Source organism: Etheostoma spectabile, chromosome 19 (assembly GCF_008692095.1).
Source record: "Etheostoma spectabile isolate EspeVRDwgs_2016 chromosome 19, UIUC_Espe_1.0, whole genome shotgun sequence".
Lineage (NCBI taxonomy): Eukaryota > Metazoa > Chordata > Actinopteri > Perciformes > Percidae > Etheostoma > Etheostoma spectabile.
This window is the reverse complement of record NC_045751.1, coordinates 18,607,836-18,631,145: the sequence shown is the minus strand read 5'-3', so window position 1 is coordinate 18,631,145 and position 23,310 is coordinate 18,607,836. Positions and strand designations below refer to the sequence as shown.

Below are 23,310 nucleotides of genomic sequence, written 5' to 3'. Positions count from 1 at the left end.
CACGACACAGAAATAAAGAAGTTGTGCCCAAGATGGGCAGCCTCAGAAATGCTTACCCTTGCTGTAAGAGTTTTGTTATTTTTTTACTGTTATGTTGCATATATTAAATTTTCATGCAAACACATTTTAAACTGTAACGCTTCAGACACATTTTATAAAACAAAAAACAAAATGGGTGTTATATTTCGTGTGTATAGACTGTTTAACTAACTTCCTCTTTCAGGCAATTTGAAAGATGTCAAATTACGATTAATAAGATAGCAGGTTTAGTGCAAGATGGTAGATAGTAAAAATAGCTGCGTTCCAAACCTCAGAGATACTGAGGAGTGTTTCCTGCACACCACCAGATGGCAGTGATTGTGTCTTTGGTGTTCCATACCCCACGGACTGTATGAAAACTCATGCATGTATGATGCAGAAAGCTCTTATACATACACAGAAACTATTAAATGTTCAACTTGCTTATTAAATATCTTTTGTCTCTCTTTGAATTGCAGTGGTATGTCAGGGCCACTCTGTTGCCGAGATAAAGGTCTATAATGGGCAGGGGGACCAAACTCGATTTCACTAAGAGCCACACTGGAAAATGGGAATCACATCAAGGGCCAGGCATTTACAGTGTATTGACATGCTTTTTATTCAATCAGAAAAGTAAAAATATTTTGACTGTATTATTGTATGTCTCATATAGCACTCTCATTTACAGATTGGTCGACACAAAGCCCATATAAAAGTTAGCAAAAAAGTTTCTTAGCCATTACAGAAATGAGCAAATCAAACAAATCAATAATGTGGATTATATTTTTTTAAATGTAATCACAGGCCTGAATATGCAAACTCTCTGGTTCTGTGGGACTTTCTGAGTGTCAAAGGCGGGAAATCCTCTGAATTTTCCTTTGAGTGTCGCGTCTTTCCCGTCTTTTTGGTTTGGCGGACAACTAGACGGGCCCAAATTTTATTGTGAACCTAAATTGATATTCAGGCCGGATTAAAATTTGCAAAAGGTTGCATTTGGCCCAGGGGCCTTGAGTTTAACACATTTTAACACATAACGATTTAGGGAGTGGTAAACCTCCAGTCATCATAAGGTGAAAAACCACAGAAAGGAATAAAAATGATAATTTTGGTTTGGCTACCAACGGTTTGTGTGAAGCTCCTAAAGATTTCTGTCTGAGAAGTTGTAATCTTAGCCCAGATCAGACTTATTAGAAACATGTTTGACATGTAACCAATAAAGGAGAAAAGGGTTGTAGTGTGATGGAAAACAATGCAGGAAAAAAAACAACATGAGGAAGTTGGAGATGATGACATTTCATTTGGAGATTAAATGATCCAAATGTGGGCACGAATCTTGTTTATTCCTGTGATTGTGATTACAAAATTCTTGATAGTGTCTCTGTGGTGCTCATTTTACTATTTGTCATTAACCATTTTAAAAGTTAAGGGATTAATATGTTGTTTTTCTATGGGAGGAGGCACCAGCCTGGTATCGTGTCCAGTCTGCGTCACATGGACACAGTTTAAACTGTCTGCTTTTCACCTGCCTCTCCTCTGAGCAGAGCAAGTAAAGACGCGAAAATAACTGTCATGTTGCTTCAGTCAAACCTGAAAGGTGACTTTTGGTGCAAGTGTGTGCGTATGTCAGCGTGTGTTTGTGGGTAGGTGTCTGTGTGTCAGAGAGCACAAGAGAGAGAGAGAAAGAGAGAGAGAGGTGCAGTACAAACAGGTGTATCCCAAACAGGTAAAGCTGCTCCTTCTTTTTCCTAAAGGGCAAACATGATGGCGTGTGCTTGACAAACCAACAGCTAAGCACACAGAGGATTTACACTTTTTTTCACAAGGACTGAGTTTATACAACTATCAGATTCATATTTCTTGCCCAGGACGAGGCTTTGGAAGGGATCAAGGATGGAGGCATGAGTCCGCCCTCGGTGCTTCATGCATGTACCTGTCATTGAGGATACCATTACCTGGACTGATGATCTTTATTTCGGCACTGACATTGTCCCAGCTTGTGCACAGTTAACTGCCGGAGAGAATGACACCTCTGTTGAACAGACTGTCTGGGTGTATCTGTGTCCTCTGGAGCTTTGGTAAGAAGGCTTTCCATGCAGTCTGTCCAAAGAGATATCATGCAGAAATCTATCTAAGACTTTACAGTATGTCTGCGTTTTCATCCTCATCTGGTGTCAGATATGATATTTGTTCAGGGCCATAGTGTGCTTGCAGTATTTACTAATGTATATACAGTATTTACTAATGTATATACATACAGTATATATATATATATATATATATATATATATATATATATATATATATATATATATATATATATATATATATACATATATGTGTAGGCTATGATACTCCTATAGGCATGTTCATAATACCAACAGACTGAATACCGGTGTTAGACAAAAAAAGGTGTTTAAGATGGTACCTTTAGTTAGTTTTCTCATGAAAGCTGGCCGACAGTTTCTCGTGCATATTCATGAGCTAAGTTGGGTACACTCTGGGCAGGATCTCCTTTGCTGGAGCAGTGCTGTTAAAGAAAACACTAGTCTGATATTTCTGGAAAAACAGGTTGCTGATGATCAGTTCCCCTCCTTCTGTCTGAAGGAACTTTGTGGACCCTTCTAGTGTGTATGTGTGTGTGTGTGTGTATGTGTGTGTATGTGTGCGCGCGTGTGCGCGCGTGCGTGCGTGCGTGCGTGCGTGCGTGCATGCATGATTGTTTGTGTTGCTTAAGCCGAAATGTGTGAGTACATGTCATGTTGTAGGTCCAAAAGGTCTTTCTACTGAACTATTATTACTGTGTAAAAAAATGTATTATAACACAACAACCAGTGTGTCAGACTATTACCTACGGAACAGGTAGAGTGGATAGGTATTTGTTTCAATCCCATACATAAAGGTAGGACACACACACACACACACACACACACACTCATGGAAAAACACACCTGTCTGCTGAGTACACTCATCAGGTCTGCTGGTAAGTGTGTGAATCACATACCCAGGGACATATTGGAACAGAGATTCCCACATCAGGTGTTGAATCAACACCTGTAAGACCTGCTCAGTATGAGACTGATTCACACAAACACCCAAACCTGTGAAAGTGGTACAAGTTGCGTTGTGTTTCCACGGAAATTAGAGTGGATCAACAGAATTGCGCGTGATGGACAGTATAACGCTCTTTTCCCATGTAAGATCTTTTTACATTACAGTTGTATAAAAACTGTATTAACACCACGTTGGTGGTACCATAGTAAACTACTATACCAGGAGATTTTTTTTTTTAAATTTAGTTTAAATGTTCTGGGCCTTGTTGTGTGTGTGTTGAAGAAGAAGTCATGACAGTTTCACGCAGTGTTGCTATGGTAATCAGATAAGAATCTCACCTACACTGGCGAGGTACTATACGCAGTGGAGAACAAAAAGACAAAAGTACTGGTCCTAAAAAAAGGGAGTGGAGTCTAGCAGAGCCGTGCCATACAGTGGAAACATGGCTTTACATACCTCCAAACTTGATCCCACAACAGTCAAACTGAAAATGTAGACTTGTGAAAACAGATCCTGTGAGTGACCAAAAACAAGTTAGAACTGCTGTATGCAGCAAAATAACTTTATCAACATCAAACGGCTAAATCAGAGATACATGCTTCAAGTGGCACATTTGACAGATTAGGCGACTTTAGAGGCGACAGATGAAAAGGCCAGCCGTGTTGCATTTCAGCTTACATAAACATTGTGCATCATGTAATGCATTAATAGTGATATTGACAGTGTTTGGTAATAATCCAACTGATGAAATTCATTTTCCATGCAAGCTGTTTTCGTTCAGTCTTAACAGGATCACGGCCATCAAGACGTCGCACTTTCTGATCATTCACCTGCAACACAAGCCTGATGCCAAGAGCAACAACAACATAATAATAATAATAATAATAATAATAATAATAATAATAATACACTGTGATGATGAATCATTGTCCAGGTTTTTAGGTGGCATGGGCAAATGACACTTTCTGGCATTAGTGCAGCACTCTCACAAAACTTCCTAAACCATGAATTGCAGGTTGCAGGGACCAGCATCCCGTGACTGTATGCTTCCAGTGTGCACTTTATGAGCTTGCTGGAAGACAGCACAAGATAATCTGACACCCTGTAGTTTTTCCACACCAAACAAAAGAAGAGAAAAGCAGACAAATGGGGGAGATGCATGCTAACAGCGACCGCGGTTTATAGGGTTTCACAACACACAGTGTGTGTTCCATGTCTCGTATCTTTCCTGAGGCCCTGGACGTCTCATTCTGTCCAGACGCTGAGGTAACCCACTGTTTGCTTTGAAGGCTTATCTCGAACAACTAGTTAGGCGACATATCTTCGCTTGCATTTCTTCTGATAGACAACATGTTTTCATCCTCTCCCTTTTCTGTCTTCACTCTGCGTGGACTCTTCTTACCCCGTCTGTGCTCCCCTAGCTTTTAAATTCTGCCCCTTGAATTGTATTTTTATACACGCTGTGATTATTTTCACCTGTCTGGCACACTTGCCATTTCAAACACTTTGGTTTTTAGATGGATTAAACCGTAAAAGTATAACGTATTAATTAGTGACCTTTAGTGGTCTTGGTAGGTGGATTTTGTTACCTTCAAATAGAGCCAGGCTAGTTGTTTGGCTTTTTATGCTAAGCTAAGGGGGTCTTAAAGAGACAGACGCTAAAATGGAGCGTTTCAGATAGAGGGTGGCTATATTCAGATAGATGGTATGACAAAAAATAATGTATTTTTTCAACATCAAAGCATGTAAACATGTTCTAGTAGAACTTTAACTGACAGATATGAGAGTGGTATCCATCTTCTCATTTAAAACTCGCTGATAAACGTAAAATGAGTTTAAAAACGCTGAAAGTAAAAACTTATTAACTTCTATGACAAAAGAAGAAACTTGGACCAAAATATCAGCGACTTGACAGGTTGGCAAAGATATGGCTAAATCACATTCTTCAGTGGGAAATGATGTTACAAGTTAAAGGTGCTCTTAGCGATGTCACATGTGTTTTAGGCTACAACATTTGTTATCACATACAGCAAACATCTCACTATTCGCGAGCTGCCTGTCCCCAGAACACACTGTAAAAAAACGCGGTCTCTGTAGACAGCCCAGGGTCTACAAACGGCAACAAAAACAAACTGGGCCAACCTGCACCACAAAGCATACACAAACATTGTTCCAGCGTTCCAGCCAATAACCGACAAGAAGGATTTGGGGGTGGGGGTTGGGGGGTTAGTGCGCAGAAGCACAAAAGGGAGGGGGGGGGGCGGGATGAGGAGGAGGGAGGGGCAAGCTAGTCTTGTTTTGTTGGAAAATATTTTGAACGTCAACAAGAAGTAACGTCACCCAACATCGCTTAGAGCACCTTTAAAGTCCTGCATTGCAAATGTTACCTAAGTAAATTACCTATGTAAGTATCATAAGAAAAAGTTACTTAAAGTATTGCAAGTAAAAGTACTCAATCCTCACATTTGAGAAACTGGAAACGATTCAAACTGTTCTGTCAGTTTATCAGATGTGTTAATCAGATAATCATGTCAGTTGGACGTGTAGGCCCTTATATTGTTGGGTAGTTTAATTTATCAGATTTTAGTTAATGATTTTAACTACATGTGTTTTGTAGGCAAACATCTTAATTTGTAAAGTAACTAGTAACTAAAGCTGTCAGATGAATGTAGTGTTGTAAAAAATACAATATTTCTCTCTGAAATGTAGTGGAGTAGAAGTAGAATGTGGCAGAAAAAGAAAAGACTCAAGTAAAGTAAAGTATTTTAAATTTGTACTTAAGTACAGTTCTTGAGTAGATGTACTTTGTTACATTCCATTCCACCACTGGTCAAATGTCACCGTCAGGAATGTGGTAGTGACCGGTAGGTAAATCTCTTGAACCCTCAGAACTATTTTATTTGACAGGGACGATCCACAGCTCTTTAGCAGTACCAGAGTTAACTTTAAAGTTCCTCATTTTCATCTGTAGTCCCTGGTTAGGAAACCGAGAATAACATATCTGTCAGAGGAGGGACCTAACACTAGAGTATTAATAGAGTTAAAGTTAATAGACAAACACAATAGTAAAGGACAACAATCAAAAAAACACAAAACCCAACTCTGACAACAAGAACCACAACATGAAGACAACACTACGGCAACAATACAATTTCCCAACACGAAAACATCACGACAAGAGTACCAACAATAAAAACACAACATTAAGACACCACTGCAACATGACTTAACATTAATGGACCCCCCCCTCTCCTCTTGTAGTTGCAGTGCTACAGGGAGACTTTGTAGACCTGCCATCAGAGGATCCCATCCGCTCCTTGGCAGAGGTTGAGACCACCCTGCCCTGTCTCTACCAGCCAACTGGGGTAGATACTGTGGTGCAGGTCACCTGGTATAAGGAGAAACCCGATGCCACCAAGGAGCAGATCATCACTGCACACTTCACTGATGGACAGACAGGTCAGTTGGTACCGTGGCCGAGTGGCATTCTCTCTGCCACATGCTAAAAGGTCCCATGACATGGTGCTCTTTGAAGGCTATTGGGGGTCTAAGGTGGAGGCTGGGGGTGTGGCCTTGACCAACTGCCACTTTGCTCGTTTGAAAGCCATGATGTCTCTCTCTCATGAGTGGGTCAAATTCTCTGGGCTGGCAAAGAAGAGAAAGGGGAGGTAACCTTGCCCCTCATGACCTCATAAGGGGCAAGATCGGCCCATCTGAGCTTTCATATTCTCAAAGGCAGAGCAGGATACCCAGGGCTCGGTTTACACCTATCGTCCTTTCTAGCCACTGGAGGACCATAGGGAGGCTGGGGGAACTCATATTAATGTTTAAAAACCTCATAGTGACATTTTCATACCATGGGGCCTAAAGCTATAGCGTGTTGTTTCTGTCTCTCCCCATGAGGAATTCTAAGTAATGACAACAAAACTGAAGGCGCGTCCACAAGATACAAGCCTTCTGTGATTGCGCAAATCAGATTAAATTAAATTAGATTAAATGTAATGTCATTGCACAGGTAGGGACAACCAGTACAACAGAATGCAGTTTTTACATCTAATCAATAGTGCAATCATTAAAGTGCCTTTCCTTTGTAGCAGTGCTTAAAAAAGAAATGATCATGTTAGTCCATTGTGGAATTATTGAAGTGCAAATAACGTGCATAAAGTTCTGAGACCAGTGCATACAATTGCATGTTCTTATTTATTTAAACAGAAACCGTTTTAAATTTAATTTAAAAGAAAAAAGTTTCTTTAAGAATAACTTCCCCTTTCCTCACCGTGAGATACTTCTCCTTATCATAGCGTTCACTCTTATGTGCCCATTCCACCGAGCACTTGTGGTATAACAAGTTCATTTGTCAGTTTCAGTAGACAAGTGTTGGTTGAAGGGTCCGCGAGTTTAGAGACTCACAGCCCTCTGAAAGTGTTAAATGAGCTGTGGACTGTTTTTTTTTTGGTATTAAAGGGATATTTCATGGGCACCAAGATTCTGATAATTTATTTCTGTTTTTTTATCTTTTGGTTGGGATTTAGGAATCAAAGCTTAAACCCATTGTGAGTGTGAGACATGCCACAGACATGACACTGTGAGCTACACACCCATAATGTAAATGTGATGTCTAGTAATAGTGCCAGCATGTGTATGGGACTGGAATTGACAAAAGAAAGCCTGAGGTCTGTTTTTAAACTTGCTAGACTTAATTATTTGTGTCATAAATACATACTTCCTCGAATGGCCTTCTAACTCTCTTCCTCTCTCCCGCTCTGTCTCTCTCTCTTTTCTGCTTCTCTGCAGCGTTTGGGATGTGGTCTCGACACGTGCGCTTCAAAAGCACCGAACCCACCGTGGACTCGTCTCTGGTCATCATGAGCACAGAGGTCTCTGATGAGGGGAAATACCTGTGCCGTGTCAGCACCTACCCCTCCGGCAACTTTGACAGAGAGATGTCCCTCATTGTGTGGAGTGAGTCCCTGATGAGTGCTCATATGTCACACAAGGATGACTGTCACAACTGATGACTGTCAACAGTCATCAGTTTGTTAGTCTGCTTTTCACAGTTGCACAACTTGATTCACATGTTTTCCTCAAAGTAAAGCCCTTGTTACACTCCTTACAAGGTCATAATCACCAGCATAGAAAACATCAAGGAATCTTGTTCATGTTTTGCAACATTTTTACATTATTATCCCACACCACGAATTACTATCCTTACACATTTTGATTTGTTAATTATTCCATTTTTATCTTATACTTAGACTAGAGCAAGGATATTTAAATACAAGTTGTAGAGGTCCACTTGCAACATTTCCAGCGTGCTGGAAGGCTGGATTATTATGCCACTATAAATGTATTCACAACATAACATTGCATTTTTTGGTATGTTAGGTCCATATGTGTTTGTGTTTTGTTGTGAATGTGAAAATGAACTGCTACCTCCTCTGTCAGCTCTAGCCACTGAAAAGAAATAAGAGGAGAAATCAGGCCAATTACAAAAGCTGGTCAGTCTGACGTCATGTTGCCTGAGCTCATTACTGTTCATGTGCTCGCCCAGTTGCGCTGCATAAAGGATACTGATAGCTAGGCTCTCATTGGCTAACTGTTAGCCAATCAGAGTCAAGCAGCTTGAATATGAATGATAACTGGCACAAATCAAACTGTGTTCCTGTAGACTTTCTATACCATGCTAGAAGGGCTTGAAACAAGTTAACCAATGCATTTCTTCCTCAAAAAGTGTGAGTCCATGGTAAAACTTCAGACAAAACCACAAAGTAATGAAATACGTGTGGCAGGGCAACTTTAAGTTGTAAAAACTATAAATCATATAATGAAGTATTTTTCAATCTATTCATCTTTAAGTGCACATTTTTATGTCAAACATTCTTTTCTTTGCATAGGTAGTTTTGAACATGCTATTTCACCTTTTCAAGTTTTTTGATACTTTTATTACTAACAAGTTACCTGTAGCTGACTTTTTATTATTTGAAGCAGTGAAAGTAGTTTAAAGACCCTGAACCCTCCCTGAAAGTTATTAGTTAACACTTAATTTAATACATACTGTGACATCACCTTTCTCTGCCAACTTCCAACCACAGAGTCAAGCGCAGACAAAACCACAAATTAAGAAATCTCTCATGTGAAATCAACCAAAAAGTTCTGCATTTTTCTGAAAACTGTGTGCATGTACCAATGAATTTTTTTTCTTTTGAGAACGTGTTAACAGGGCTTTTAAAGCTCTGTTTAAAGGTGCACTACGAGTTCCTGCATAGTACCTTCTGTTGACGTTCCAAGTCAATTACAAACAAAACAGAGCAAGCTCGCCCCTCGCCCCATGTTTCCGTAACTGATGACTAACTGTCACTAACCCCCCACCCGCTCCCCGAACCATCTTGTTGGTGATTGGCTGGAACGTGGTTTGTAGTGTTTTGGTGCCTATCCTGTGCCTCTAGTGTTTGTTTGCAGCTAGAAAATAAAGGAGCGATGCCTATTATTTGAGACAAAAATGAAATTGCGCTGAAACCATGCAAGAACTCATAGTGCACCTTTAAGCCTTTAGGTGTGTTGACTTATCATCAGCATCTTCCCTCTGACCAAACATTGTAACCACCCCCCTCTAGCCATTCCTATCTCCGTCCTGGACCCTGTGATTCTGGTGGAGGGACAGTCCTTCCGGCCAGCTGCTACCTGCCGCTCTATAGCCCACCCTCCTCCCCAGCTCTCCTGGGACACCGACCTGTATGGCCTGTCCACCAATCGCTCCTCCGACAACGGTGCAGTCTCCTCGCAATTCTCCCTGCACCCCCTGAGGAGCATGAATGGCAAGAAGCTGGACTGTCTGGTGTGGCATCCCACTTTGGAGGGCCCCCGCCGGTTCAGCAATAAGCTGGTGGTGCACTGTGAGTATTCATCACTATCATACAGAAGCAGCATTACATTAAAAAAAAATCAAGGTCAAATTGATCCCTTCATGCAGAAAGCACACTCTTGTTCAAAACATGGACATGTTTAAAACAGGCAAAGACCAAGCATACATCTAAAAAACGTTTTTCATCATTGGTTACACTTTCAGAGCTTTACTTCCTGTTTTTATCACCTTCAGCATTGCATTATTATGGAACCCATGCAACTTCTAGGACAGCCCCGCCCTTTAATAGCCTTCACAAGCTACTATTGGCCAGGCGTCCATGCTTACGCAAGGTGATGTAATGCGATTTGTTCAGGTCCTATCTACTTGACCAGTCGGCTGTGCTAACCTTAACTTCTCAAAGTCAATGTCAATCAACCAATCGGGCTGCTTTGATCCATAATAACGCGTCAGCATCCCTTGAAAGCAGGAGGAGACTTCAGAAGCACTGAATCAATTTTCACATTCCTGTCTTTAATAACAGTTTCATTTGCAGTAGCATATTAAATCCCCTTTCCTCAGACATTTTCTTAAAACCCTAATGCATGATCAATCTGAAATGATAAATAAGCCTCCGTACTTCCTGTCTTTATCACCGTCAGCATCCCTTTTGCTCTTTATAAATCAAACGTTTGCAGTACCTGAATGACTTCACCATGTTAAATTCCCCTTCCTCAAACATTTCAAGGGGAAAAAAACTCAGAAAAGGGTTGTAGCTACTTATAAAAGACCTAACACATGATCGTTCTGAAGTGATCAACACGGCCTCCTTTATACCCTCACGTGCCTTAGCTGAAAAAATCTGACTCATTATTGTTCTTCCTCCCAGTCCCTCCACATGCAGAGGTGTCTGGCTACAACGGAGACTGGTCTGTGGGTATGGAGAATGCTGCCCTGAGGTGCGTGAGTGGAGGAAACCCCAAACCACAGAGTTTCACCTGGACCAGGTACAGTAGGACCCGCCTCCCTCTCTGGCTGTCTATTACTCGTGTGACTAACTGTCTGCTGTGTCTGGTCACTGTTAATTTTCTCGTAACTTCTGACAGCAATTAAACCAATTATTTTTGCTTTGATTCCATGGTTGTGTTCAGTGGTGGAAGAAGTATTCAGATCCTTTACTTTAGTAAAAGTTCTAAAACCACACTTTGAAAATACTCTGTTACAAGTAAAAGTCCTGCATTGGAAATGTTACTTAAGAAAAAGTATTTAATTTCATCAGGAAAATGCACTTAAAGTATCGAAAGTAAAGGTACTCAATGCAAAAAAATCCTCACATTTTAGAAACTGTAAACGGTTGAGTTTAATGTTCCAATCATTTCAGCTGGGCTCTTTATATTATATTATTGGGTAGTTTAATTTATGATAAAGCTTTGTATGTTATAAACCACATGTGTTTTGCGTGCAAAAAATCTTAACATGTAAAGTAACTACTAACTAAAGCATTCAGATGAATGTAGAGGAGTAAAAAGTACAAGATTTCTTTTTGAAATGTAGCGGAGTAGAATTAGAAAGTGGCATGAAAACAAAAGACTCAAATAAAGAACAAATACCTCAACATTTGTATTTATGTTCAGCACTTGAGTAAACATACTTAGTTACATTCCACCACTGGCAAGGTTCCAATCAGGACATCCTCGCCAAAGTCAAATGTAAAAAAATGCATCCATTTAACGCGGATGTTTTTATTATTGCTCCACTCCTGGTCTTCTTTAACGTGACTGTGTGCTTCATATTTAAATTTCAAAATAACATATCATTTGAAGCAATATTGACAGTCACTGGGAATTGTCATAAAAGGTTAGGGAAATAAACTCATCTTTTATAATTACTCAATTTAAATGGAGAAAATGCCATTTTCGTATCAAGTCATGACATGAAGTATTAGCCTTCCAAATATGTGTGTGGAAAAAGCTGACTGTCCAAATTTAGATCCACAATTAAAGTTGCCAGTTGCCATGCTCCTAGTCACTCTGTCACTGCCTTGTCTTTGAAAACATCTGGAAAGAGGCTCTGGGGCACAGCTGTTAATGCACTTGAAAACTAATTTGAGAAAACAAACATGAATAATCTGTCAACAGTATCCACTGACTGACAGAAATGTAGCAATTTGCCCACAAATGTTACTGAAGAAGACTGCTAGTGTAGCAAGAAAACGTGGATGTAAACCATGCATGATTTAAAATATTCAAAAGGTCGACTACGCAAATGTTGAAAAAGAAAATACACTTAAATACTTTTTGTCAGACCTCCAAGACTCACACAATGCATGTTATGTCGCATCAGCATGTCCTGTTCAACTGAGAGCATCTATTCAGTATTAATTACGTGGATCGCAACCCTTTCCACATGCCTTAACCAAACAAGCCCTGGCATTGTCACCTCCTGTTTCTGCTGCCTGAATGGAAACTGACATATTCAAATGTGTGTGTCATATAACAATGCGACACATTGCTGCCCAGCTTTAAACCCTGGACCAGGGTTTGACTTATTCTTCTGCCTGAGTCACCTGGTGGCATCTATAAGCAGTTTCCTTTAGTGGGTTATTATATTCGCAAGGTGTGGCGAAGAGTTTGGCTAGAAAAACGCGAGCCGCAAAAGTGATATAGAAGTCTCCCATGCAAGTATGAGAAGTGACAGTTAGGCCCTAAGGAAGAAATTCCTGACACATATGTGGCATTCTAAAATATAAAAGATGAAATGCTTGATGATGCTTTTTGCTGATTTGAGTGTTTTTGCCATGTGGTGATGTATACATTATTTGTTGTTAGTCCCGGGAACACACCTTAGTGAAAATGAGCTTTTGTTTTGTGACGATTACCAGACACAGGGCATGCACTCAAGCATACACACTCATGAATGAGCATGTATTTACACACACACACACACACACACACACACACACACACACACACACACACACACACACACACACACACACACACACACACACACACACACAAATACAAATGTGAAGCGGGCAAACCTGTTGGATTTGTCAGTAAAAGTCGGCGGGTGAAGTAATAGCTAGTGTCACAGTGTCGTGTTGCGGCTTGTGTTGAGAGCAGACAGATGAGACAGTTTCACACGAAGGAGGGAGGCAGAGGGGGAATGAGAAATAAGAGAAAGAGAAAGGGATGAGCAGTCCCAATAAGAGAGAGAAACTGGTGGGAGCAGGTAGGCAGAGAGGGTTAGGTGAGCCAAGGGGGTGGTGAGAGAAGGAAGAGGAAGCAGAATGTGGGGATTTGCGTGAGATGTTATCATGGAGATGTGTCCACATGTAAAAACGGACTGTTCCTCTTTTCTGCTAGTGGTATGGGTTAGAGTGATCTATGTGAAAAGAAACTTGCTTCAGTGCATAAGTTCCCATAATAGTGAAAAAAACATTAAGTGTTTCTGGGGCAATGCAGGTTGATAATGTTCACAACAAAAGGCAGGCATTACATTAAGGTCAAGTCTGTTCTAACTGATTCAATCAAATGCGCTAAAAACAACAACACTGAGGCAACACCCTGGACTATGTTGCTCATCAAAGTTTCTAAAAGATTGTCCCTGACTCATACTGCCAGGAATTAGGAGGTGGTTCCAAATAATTAAAGGGCATTATTGAAATATTAACTCAGAAATAAGAGATGAATGCCCGGTTAATCACCAAAGTAACTCTCCTCCTGAAGGTTTAGGAAATGCTTTCAAATGGTTTAATTGTGCTTTATGTTCTCCAGTTAGTTCTTGGTGGGGTTAACATGAGCAGTCATATGCAACCTGGCTGAACAAACGCAACTGCACCGCCTACAGAAACGTTTGCTTCATAAGGGACTGGGAGCAAGGCTTTACAGGGGAGAGGAGTTCAGAAAAGAAGGGGGTCATGTGTTTGTTTTTGCTGTATGAAGGGTTTTCACATTTTGAGGGGGGAAGGGGGGGGCAGAAAAAAGAAGAAAGCAGAAATACATTAAAAATAAAATGTGTCAAAAGCAAGTGGAACCCTCTGGGCCAATGCAGAGGTGCCTCACATTCTTTCTGTTGGCCAGCACGGCCAATGGTTGCAAAAGAAGTCTGATTGTGAGAAATGTACCCTACTTACCAACAGCGTGCCCGTCTTGTCCAAATATGGTCACTTCTGGCTTAAAAAAACAAGATTGCCACAGCCAAAATGTCAAACTCGGCTTCAAAACGGTACTACACAAACTGATACGTAGGTGACATCCTGGTGGCTACGTTCACTTCTTTTCTACAGTCTACGGTCAAAACGTATAAATATGTGATAGTGACAGCTCTTTATTCAAAAGACTATTTGGCAAACAAGATGCATCATTATTTTATGGTTTCCACAGTTGTTAATTATACATCTGTAACGCCCTACAGTGCCCTGCTAGGCCATGAATTACTACAACAACTGCTATTTTTAGTCATAGTTCCATTATCTTTATTGTGACTATTATTTGCACTGTTCATCACACCCCCAACCGCCTGCCAAGAGCCTGGGTCTGTTAAGGTTTCTCCCTAAAAGGAAGATTTTACTAAATGCTTGCTCTTGGGGGAATCACTGGAATTGTTGGGTGTTTGTAAATGATGGAGTGGGGTCTAGACCTACTCGATCTGTAAAGTGTCTTGAGATAACTTTTGTTATGAATAGACGCTACAAATAAAATTCAATTGAACCTCTGTTGTGGCTTTATGTGAAAATGATTATTTCATTGCCATGTTATGGTTTACATTTAATAGTCATTAATGGCCAAATGCATTGCATCAATCAATAGTGTTGTGCTACTTATCACGAGATATTGTGGGGAGGGTGTTTTTTTGTTAAAGATTAAAGTGAAATAGAGTACAAAAACATCACATCTGTAAACATATTTTTAAATATGGAACTCAGATTACCACTTAACCCAGATTATAAAGTAAAATTTCCATGTGTTAATATAAATTAATGCATCTTTGTCTCATTTTGTTTGCAGAATTGGGGGACAGTTGCCGGAAGGTGTGATCCCCCACCCTAATGGAACCCTAGTTTTTGGACGACCCCTGAACTTATTAGATGGAGGCACCTACCAGTGCGTGGCGAAGAATGACGTGGGACAAGGGAAAGCGGAGTTGGAGATTAATGTGACAGGTAGATGACAGCAACGTTACATCTCATAGCCTACGAAGACTTACTGTAAGAATATATACAGTACATCCAAGGTTTTCCCAGTCATTATAAGGTTTAGGTGCAGCACCCAAGCCGTATTGGGCAGCACCTAAAGGCGTTGACACACCAACCTGATTATCGGCCGTTGGACAGTCTGCCGAGGTTGGTGACTCGAGTCTGTTCGGTGTATTCCGTGCTGTCGTCAGTCGGAGGAGCTGTCGGCTTTAATTTGGGCCGATTTGATTTGTTGACTCCACCAGTGGGCAGTCGGACTTAATGACCAATCTGATTGGTGGAGTGCCAGCCCTTGACTAGTGAATCAGTGCACTTATGTTAAAACACTTACCGGAAATGATGAGCAGCATTGGAAGCCTCTCAAAATCTGATGAAAATCTCTCTGACCTTAGTTGATCCAACTGACCTTTGTTGATCAAAAAAACAAAACATATGCTGCAACTGTATGCACTACATCTCGCTTAAAATGTCTTCAGAAACACATTTTGGTGAACTATTTATGGTCCGCTTTGAAATTTATGAGAAGCCAGACTCACGTTACGCGACGATACAGATTAGCGCCACCTGTTGTTATGGAGAATGAATGAATGTAACTAAAAGGCTTTTCTCAGATCTAATGGTTATAATTTTTTAGCAAATTTTGCCTTTAAGCTTCTTGAGCGTCATTTTATTTCTTATCTGCTTTAACGTTTCTACACATTTTGGCCACAGATATGGTAATAATGGGGCAGCCTCTGGCTCACCCAGTGTGCGTCCAATGTAGGGTTAGTCCTTTGCGGCAGCACGGGTTTGACTATGACCTGCGTGTCCTTTGCTGCATGTCATCCCCGCTGTCTCTCCCCTCTTTTCTGTCCATCCACTGTCACTCTGGAAGAAAGGAAAAAGACCCCAAAAATAATCTTAAAAAATAAGATATGGTAATAAAAATGGTCCAAAGAAAAAAAGAAAAAGATATGCAAAACTACCACAAACTGAATACAAAGAGACGCCAAATGACAACAGAGACCCAAAACAACCCAAAAAAAACAAAAATTACAAAATCCCACAAAGAGACACAAAATGTATTGGGAAATTGCATTCGTTTTAATTGAAAATGGACATTTTTTTGAGGAAGGACGCCTAAACCCTCTGCCAAATACACGCACCTAAATCATCCTCAAAGCTAGGGAAAACTGTACACATCCATTAACTCCCCAACTCACTCTCTACTTTACAGAATGTTACCCAGTGATTTGTTCATTAAAAAACTGGCTGATGATCATCGTGGGGGGCGTTGCGGGGGGGCTGCTGATCTTGATGCTCATCGTCATCATCGCTGTCACTTGTCATCACAAACGCAGGAACAAGAAACTGGAGAGGGAGCTGACTGTGAAGAAGTATGTTGACTTTCTCTTTCATTAAGATGAGATAAGATGATAAGGAAGTTTAATGATGGCCGCAGGGAAAACTGAGCAAGTAGGAATAGCTAAGAATGGAACAAATCTACGTTGTTAAGTATGTTGCTTTGACGTAGAATTAGAGGAACAAGAAGTGTCAGATTCAGTTGATAAATGACTGTGGGGCAGGATATGCAAAATAACAGCAGAAAATATGCACAAAAACTAAATAGAAAACATGTAGTATGAAGTATACATTAAAGCTTCAAATGTTTAGGAATACGCATAATTCACAAGGGACCTGTGTCAATTTCTTCAATCATTTAAATATCTTTCTCCTTTTTGTTTCTGGTTTCTCACAGGGAGGAAATAAGCACTCTCACCAGACAAGCTTCTTTCAGGAGAATGAACTCCGTCAGCACAGACGCCAGAGGAGCGGTACTAAGACTGAATTATTCTTCTCACACTGAGCATACGGTCTTACTGCAGCTTCATCTCGTATTTTCTCCTGTGTCTGTGTGACCTGATTCAGGCTGCTGCTGGTCCCATATGTTTCACACAATTCAAGAGTTTTTATTTAAAATATGTTCTGTGATGAATACCTAAGACTGTGTCAGTTAGTTGTTGCAGTCAAATGATAACATCTTTCTTCACTTACAAGTGAGTGGGTTTGGAAGTTTTCAAATGACTTTTTTTCCCCCAGTCCCACGTGTAATCTAGCCCTCTGTTTCTTTTCATTGCAGACAGAGGAGAACATCCCTCTGAGGGTAGAGGGAACCACAAGGACCAGCATGTCTTCCCTCGGAGTCAGTCATATACATATCTATAAATCTAACTCTGCATACAGGAACAGGGCCGCGGACTGAGGCTTTACTGTCCAGATGCCACACGGCTACATTCTGAGCTTCAAATCATTTTAAATCTAAAATTTAGTGCATCTCAGCTATTGATATGATCAATAATAACGCTGACCTTTGAGCTACTTGTATCCACCTTTTCTTTTGGGACCTCATGTTTCTAGAGTATGTTTTGTTTAAATTCTCAAAAGAAAACAAAAAAACATCCCTATCCCTCTCCATGGATCATAAATAGTGCTTAAAAGAATAGTTTTACATTTAACAAACATTTTGAGAACATTGATTCCACTCTCATGTCTGTATATTAAATATGAAGCTACAGTAGAGCCAGTAGCTGGTTAGCATAGCTTAGTACAGACACTGTTTCCAGTCTAGCTGTAGCTTTATATTTTGCATACAGACACAAAAGTGAAGTCAATTTTCTCAACACTCAAGAAATCCAATAAGCCTATTTAATATTTTGGGGCAAATAAGCCCAAAAATATTGGACTATTTTCTTTAATTCATCAATTGGCATGCAAAGTTAATTATCTCAGATTTACTTGGTTTATATACAATTTATTATGCTTTATAACTAAAGTCTCTTCAGTTTAAATAAAGGGGGCAAAAGGCATTAGAATTAGTGCGCCCGATCAGTGCACGAGTAAAAACTAATCAATGTCTTTTCCTACGCTGACAGGAGACTCACTGCCGTGACAGCCGGTCTACTATCTCAGGTGGACAGGGAGGAGGGGTAGCGTTTGACTACCTGGGCAGGCCCCTCCTGCACAACACCTCGCGGAAGGGACGGGACAGACTTCTGGATAGAGACGAGGAGAACCGATTTAGAGTGGAGACATACGTGAGAAACAGCGCTATTTCTTTGGTAAGTCTGTCTTTGTGCATGTGTGATTCCGGGCAAGTCAAAGCCTGATTTCACCAAAGTGTGGAATGCATCTCACCCAGTTTATTAACCTCTGCATATTTGATGATGCAATTAAGAAGTGTGTCTGCTCTGTGTCGTTGCAGCAGGAAACTCGTTTCGCTCGTCCTCTGACGCCTTCAACCTTCCCGAAGGTACAGTCCATTGATGGTGTAAGACAGCCAAACGGCAGTGCCATTATCCCATCAGCTGGGGGTTCAAGGCCAGGAAGTGTTATCAGGAATCACCAGCACCCTCCTTTGAACTCCAACTACCCACCGGTAACAGATGATGAGGATGAAGTTGATGAAGGTTTGGGGGGTCCCGCCAGTCAGGAGCATCCCGATGACAAAGACAGCGAGACCAGTAGCTCCCAGGTGTCCGAGGCTCACAGCACACGCTATCTGCAGACTAACGGCACAATCAGACCAAGCCCCACTGTGGTCAGCCCCCATGCCTCCCTGATCCACAAGGCCCAGATAGTTTAGCAGGTACCTGGAAAATAACATGTGAAACTACAAGAATGGACAGCTTTGGTTTTGAAGGTGGTTCGAACGTGTATAAGCGGACAAAGTTGGCCCAGAAAACCAGTTTATGGTCCATTATGAAAAATTTGCCCTTTGACTAAAATGCTGCTTTTTCTTTATTGTGTGTGTGGGACATGATGCAATAGAAGAAATCCTTAAATGGAACAATCTACTCTAAAGCATCTACTGGACATTTGGACATCTGATTTCTGCATGATGTTTGGTGATCAACATTGTGTTGTGTATTCCCAAGACGTACTGGCACAAACTAAGACAATGTCGCAACATTTCCAGTGCAGCTATACTACAGTTATCAGCAGTCAATACTCGTTGCTCACCTTTCGCAATACAGTATCTGTTGCTCTGTAGCAGGGGAATACAGTTGACATACCTTTTGTGTGGGATGTCGAAAGCAAGAACATCAGTAGGAAATCAGGAAAGAAGCAGCAGGAGAAGTAGAGGAGGCTTTGGGATAAGTTGGTACGTCAGAACCGTGCATTGCAACACCTCCGTACAGAGGGTGGATTTAGGTTGGAGTGGTGTTCAGTGTATCAGTGACTATGTCTGTGCTGACACAACACGCTTTGGGATCTGATCCAAACCATGGGGTTGGTCCTCTTTTGCCACACCTGCAACATGCATACCTCCATACTGTCATGCTGTCCTTGTGCCGGTATAAGCACTGAGACATTTTGGATTAGATAAAGCCTTCATACAGCCAAAACTCCAATATAGTGTTATGTTGATGTAGTGATTTGGCAATCTGTAAATCTGTGCAAAAATGCAAACTTATTTTTTTAATGAATTATCTCTTTAAATCCCAATCATCAATACAGTAAATAATGAATTAGCTGACACTTATGGCAGAAAAATAAATAATCAACATACCCTGCTCCTATGTTTGCGAGAATGAAAGTTTTAACACTAGCCTACATATTAAACATGCACACACACTAAATTAAAAGAAGTGTATCAATGTTGTGCACAAAAAGTGGATGAAAGCTGGAAAAACGGTCAAATGTTTGTTAAATTATACTTTTATTTCACTCTTTTTACTGCATTATGTGCTACTTTTGTGACTACGCTACAGAGAGAGACAGAAAAGCTGCCACATTGTAGACATGCTTATCTGAACGTTTTATTATTATTTTTTTTTCTTCCAAGACAAAATAATGACTTTCCGAGTGCAAATTCTTAATATTTTCACAAAATCTAACATGTCTTATCTATCTGTAGACAAATAATAGTAGATAGGCTAGATGTTGTGTACATATGTATTGGGTTCTGTTACAGCCATGAAATGAGAAGCAATGTGCCAAAGGGAAAATATATTAAAAAAAACAAACATCACTTTTGCTTTTTTGGCAAATATGAAGTATTATTTTGTTCTTCACACATGTATTACACTGTACTGTTTTGATTTATGTTACCTTCTGTAAATACAATGCAGATGATATGTGACAGTTTGTGGCAAAGGCAGCGTGCCATGTGTGAGTGTCAGCCAACAGGTAAGAGTAGCAGATGATTGGTACGATGTGTGAATTTAGGTTGTATTTGTTGCAGACAGTGCCCCCTGATGTGTACTGCTGGAAAGTGCAGGGACCTGAAAGAGCATGCTGCAAACTACAGAACTATGAAAAACTCTGGATTCCACTGTGATTTCGTAAAAATGATCTTCCGGGTCACCTGCCTGGAGTTACATTTATTTTAAGTGCTATGTATGGGTATTGTATTAATGGGTTGCAATAAATGTGCATGTTTTTGTAAATCTTGGATGCTAACTCATAATTTCTGGATCATCAAAATATGGGGGGTTTACTTAGCCTATACTTATTCTGGTCTGCTATTGAATTGTTGTCTGAGATTCCTGAGCAGTATGAAAAAGTGCCTTGGGCACAAAGATGGGGTTGTGTGATAATTATTATTTTAAAATCCACTGACTATATGGATAAATACCTCACACAACCCCACATCAGAATATCCAAACTGTCCCTTTAACCCACCTGTTCCTTCTACTCTAGGTGCTGAAGTATCCTGTTGCATTATACTGCGTGTGCAGTGTCAGTAAATTGGTGGTACAATTTCATTCAAGAATAAGCACCATACAAGCACAACATCAGCTAACGACTTAAAGGTAGCCAAAAAAAAAAATACCATATACGACATAACATAATTGGTGGTAATGCAGAGGCCACCACAGGCTCTTATAATTCTGGGGAGAATGTACAGTAGCCTGTATAGCCTAAATAAGACTATTTTGGTAGTTTGGTTTAAACCACTATTTTGACATACAAATGTCTAGCACTGTTGATTAAAATAAAAAAATAAAAAAAACACAAAATAAAGAAATTTGGACTCGCCGGAAATGTGTAATGAATGAGGTCATGCAGAAGGAGGAAACAGATCTCGATAGCTAAGATGGCGGAGGAGCAGCAGGAATCATCACAGGCAGAGGGGGAGGGTGAGAGAAACCCTCACAACACAAAATATCCAACTAACAGCGCGGTCATTTCTCTTACAAGTTAAGCCCACATCCATACTTGTGTCCGTCGGCGTTTCAGCCGCTGCCCCCTCCGTGATTAAGGCGGTTGACTTGCAGCGATGAGGGGGACGCAGGCCAGAGCTTGTTGGCTAACGTTAGCTAGCTACCATTGCTACACAAAGAGAAAACGCTTGTTTAGTTACTGGCAGGGCAACAGCAAGTGACAGTCCTATAGTTTTTGACTTATGGAAACGTTGAAAGTGTATGCTTAATTTAAAAAGACAGGACACCACTTTTTGTAATTAAAACAAGTACATGTATTGCGACCAGAATTTTTGTTTTCGCACAGCTCGAGCTAGCCAAGTTGACTGACGTTAGCTGGTGTTGTGGATTTATTTGTTTTTATGAAAAGTGCTGACTACGGCTGAATGTCTTGAGTGTCTGCTTTTTAGTCATGGCATATGATGAAAACGGGAAGAAAAAATGTCTTCAGTGGATGCTTTATTTTTGTCTTTTTTTTTTATAGCGTTATTGCATTTTTAATACCTAACGATGATGATTTCCATTCTGTGTTAAATTTGATGGAAATCGCCAAAACGTGTGGCAGGTGCATGGATGTCACATGATAACATAACATCTGCATGCACACGCTTTACAATGCCTGTGTATGCATGTAGCTTTGGGGTGGCAGTGGCTCAGGGAGTTGGGGTGGGAACAGGTTCAAGTCCCCGTAGGACCAAAGTACTCAGTGTGGATTGGTAGCTGGATAGATGCTATTCACCACCTGGGCCATGTGCTCTTGAGCAAGGCACCGAACCCCCCCCTCCAACTGCTCAGGGCGCTGGTCCAGCATGACGGTCTGTGTGTGTCCACACGTGTGTGTGTGTGTGTGTGTGTGTGGTGTGTGTGTGTGTGTGTGTGTGTGTGTGTGTGTTCAAGCCTGTGTAAGATTACTAACAGAGTTTAAATGTAATAGTACATTTAATTATCCCACTGGGGATCAATAAACGTATATATATATATATATATTAGCTGTTATATGTAGCTGCTGTTTTGCTAGCTGTACTTTATTCAGCTTTAATATTTATAATTAAGATACTCCTTAGTTTGTGTAGTTGTCTGCGGTTTGCATTTGTAATAACTGTGCATCACTGATCTTCCAACATTTTACCACAATGTTGTAGCTATGTCTCCACTCAAATTTTAACCTGACCAATTTTACATTCTGATATTCTTCATAAACACTGGCCCTGGTCTGATGCAGATGTTTAAATCCAAATGCCTAATAGAATTTCTGCCATTACGGTGTCCCAAGCAGTTAGGGGCTTGGTCTCTCTTCTCTCTATTTAGTCCATGTTTAAATACTGTGTGTGTGTGTGTGTGTATTAGTTAGTTACAGGCCTCTGTTTTTTTAATGTGTATAATACCAGTGACAAACATTTTATTTCCCCTTGGGGATTAATAAGTATGCCTTTTTCTTTTAGAGAAGTTTCTCTTGAAACCCAGCTAATCAGTCTCCTTTCTCTCACAGGGGTGAACTGCCTCGCATATGATGAGGCCATAATTGCTCAACAGGACAGAATTCAGCAGGAGGTATGAAATCCTCCATTTTTGAGGAACAGGATCAAAAGGTTTCCAGATTCCAATCAAGTTTTATAGAGTTGAACATCCAGAAAAGTTGTCTGTGTGCATATCGCTGAACCTTTCTTATGCAGCTGTCACATGACAGCCTTTATTTCATTTACTTTTTGTTTTTCACAAACTTGTTTTATGAAAATGCTAAACATAATTTGAGCTATAGGTGGACAGTATATTGACATTATATCAATATCGTGATATGAGACTAGAAATCGTCTTAGATTTTGGATATCGTAATATTGTAATATGGCATAAGTTTTGTCTTTTCCTGTATTTAAAGGCTGCCTGAAAGTAAAGTTATGTGATTTTCTGAACTAACCAGACTGTTGTAACTGTTCTATTATTTGCCTTTACCCACATAGTCGTTAAATCCACATCACATTACATGTGTAAATATTTTGTGAAAGCACCAATAGTCA

The 23,310-nt window shown here is 40.4% G+C and overlaps 2 protein-coding genes across 3 annotated transcripts in view; both read left to right on the top strand.

Annotated features, from left to right (window-relative positions):
• The first annotated feature begins 1,694 nt into the window (after positions 1-1,694).
• Positions 1,695-20,142, top strand: LOC116707440 (nectin-4). Of its 2 annotated transcripts, XM_032544777.1 has the most exons (12): positions 1,703-1,741; positions 1,842-2,093; positions 6,331-6,528; positions 7,864-8,031; positions 9,684-9,962; positions 10,800-10,917; positions 14,923-15,077; positions 16,327-16,486; positions 16,849-16,924; positions 17,230-17,292; positions 18,023-18,208; positions 18,352-20,142. In XM_032544777.1, exons 2-12 carry the CDS (start codon positions 2,039-2,041, stop codon positions 18,730-18,732), a joined length of 1,839 nt encoding a protein of 612 aa, XP_032400668.1. In that variant the 5' UTR covers positions 1,703-1,741; positions 1,842-2,038; the 3' UTR covers positions 18,733-20,142. The 2 variants fall into 2 exon arrangements, with proteins under 2 accessions (XP_032400667.1, XP_032400668.1); XM_032544776.1 differs by having other exon boundaries at positions 1,695-2,093.
• Positions 20,143-21,130: 988 nt separating this feature from the next.
• Positions 21,131-23,310, top strand: part of LOC116707445 (ubiquitin thioesterase OTUB1) — a 7,681-nt gene continuing 5,501 nt past the window's right edge. The window contains exons 1-2 of the mRNA XM_032544783.1: positions 21,131-21,232; positions 22,785-22,846. Coding sequence (XP_032400674.1) covers positions 21,148-21,232; positions 22,785-22,846 — 147 coding nt within the window. The 5' untranslated portion in view covers positions 21,131-21,147. The remainder of the gene's footprint in view (positions 21,233-22,784; positions 22,847-23,310) is intronic.

Bases quoted from the DNA above. Each gene is read 5' to 3' on its own strand.
- LOC116707440 (XM_032544776.1), top strand. From the start codon at position 2,039: ATGACACCTCTGTTGAACAGACTGTCTGGGTGTATCTGTGTCCTCTGG. The intron at 10,918-14,922 runs GTACAGTAGGAC...TTTTGTTTGCAG, and splicing joins CAGAGTTTCACCTGGACCAG to AATTGGGGGACAGTTGCCGG. The intron at 18,209-18,351 runs GTAAGTCTGTCT...GTGTCGTTGCAG, and splicing joins GAAACAGCGCTATTTCTTTG to CAGGAAACTCGTTTCGCTCG.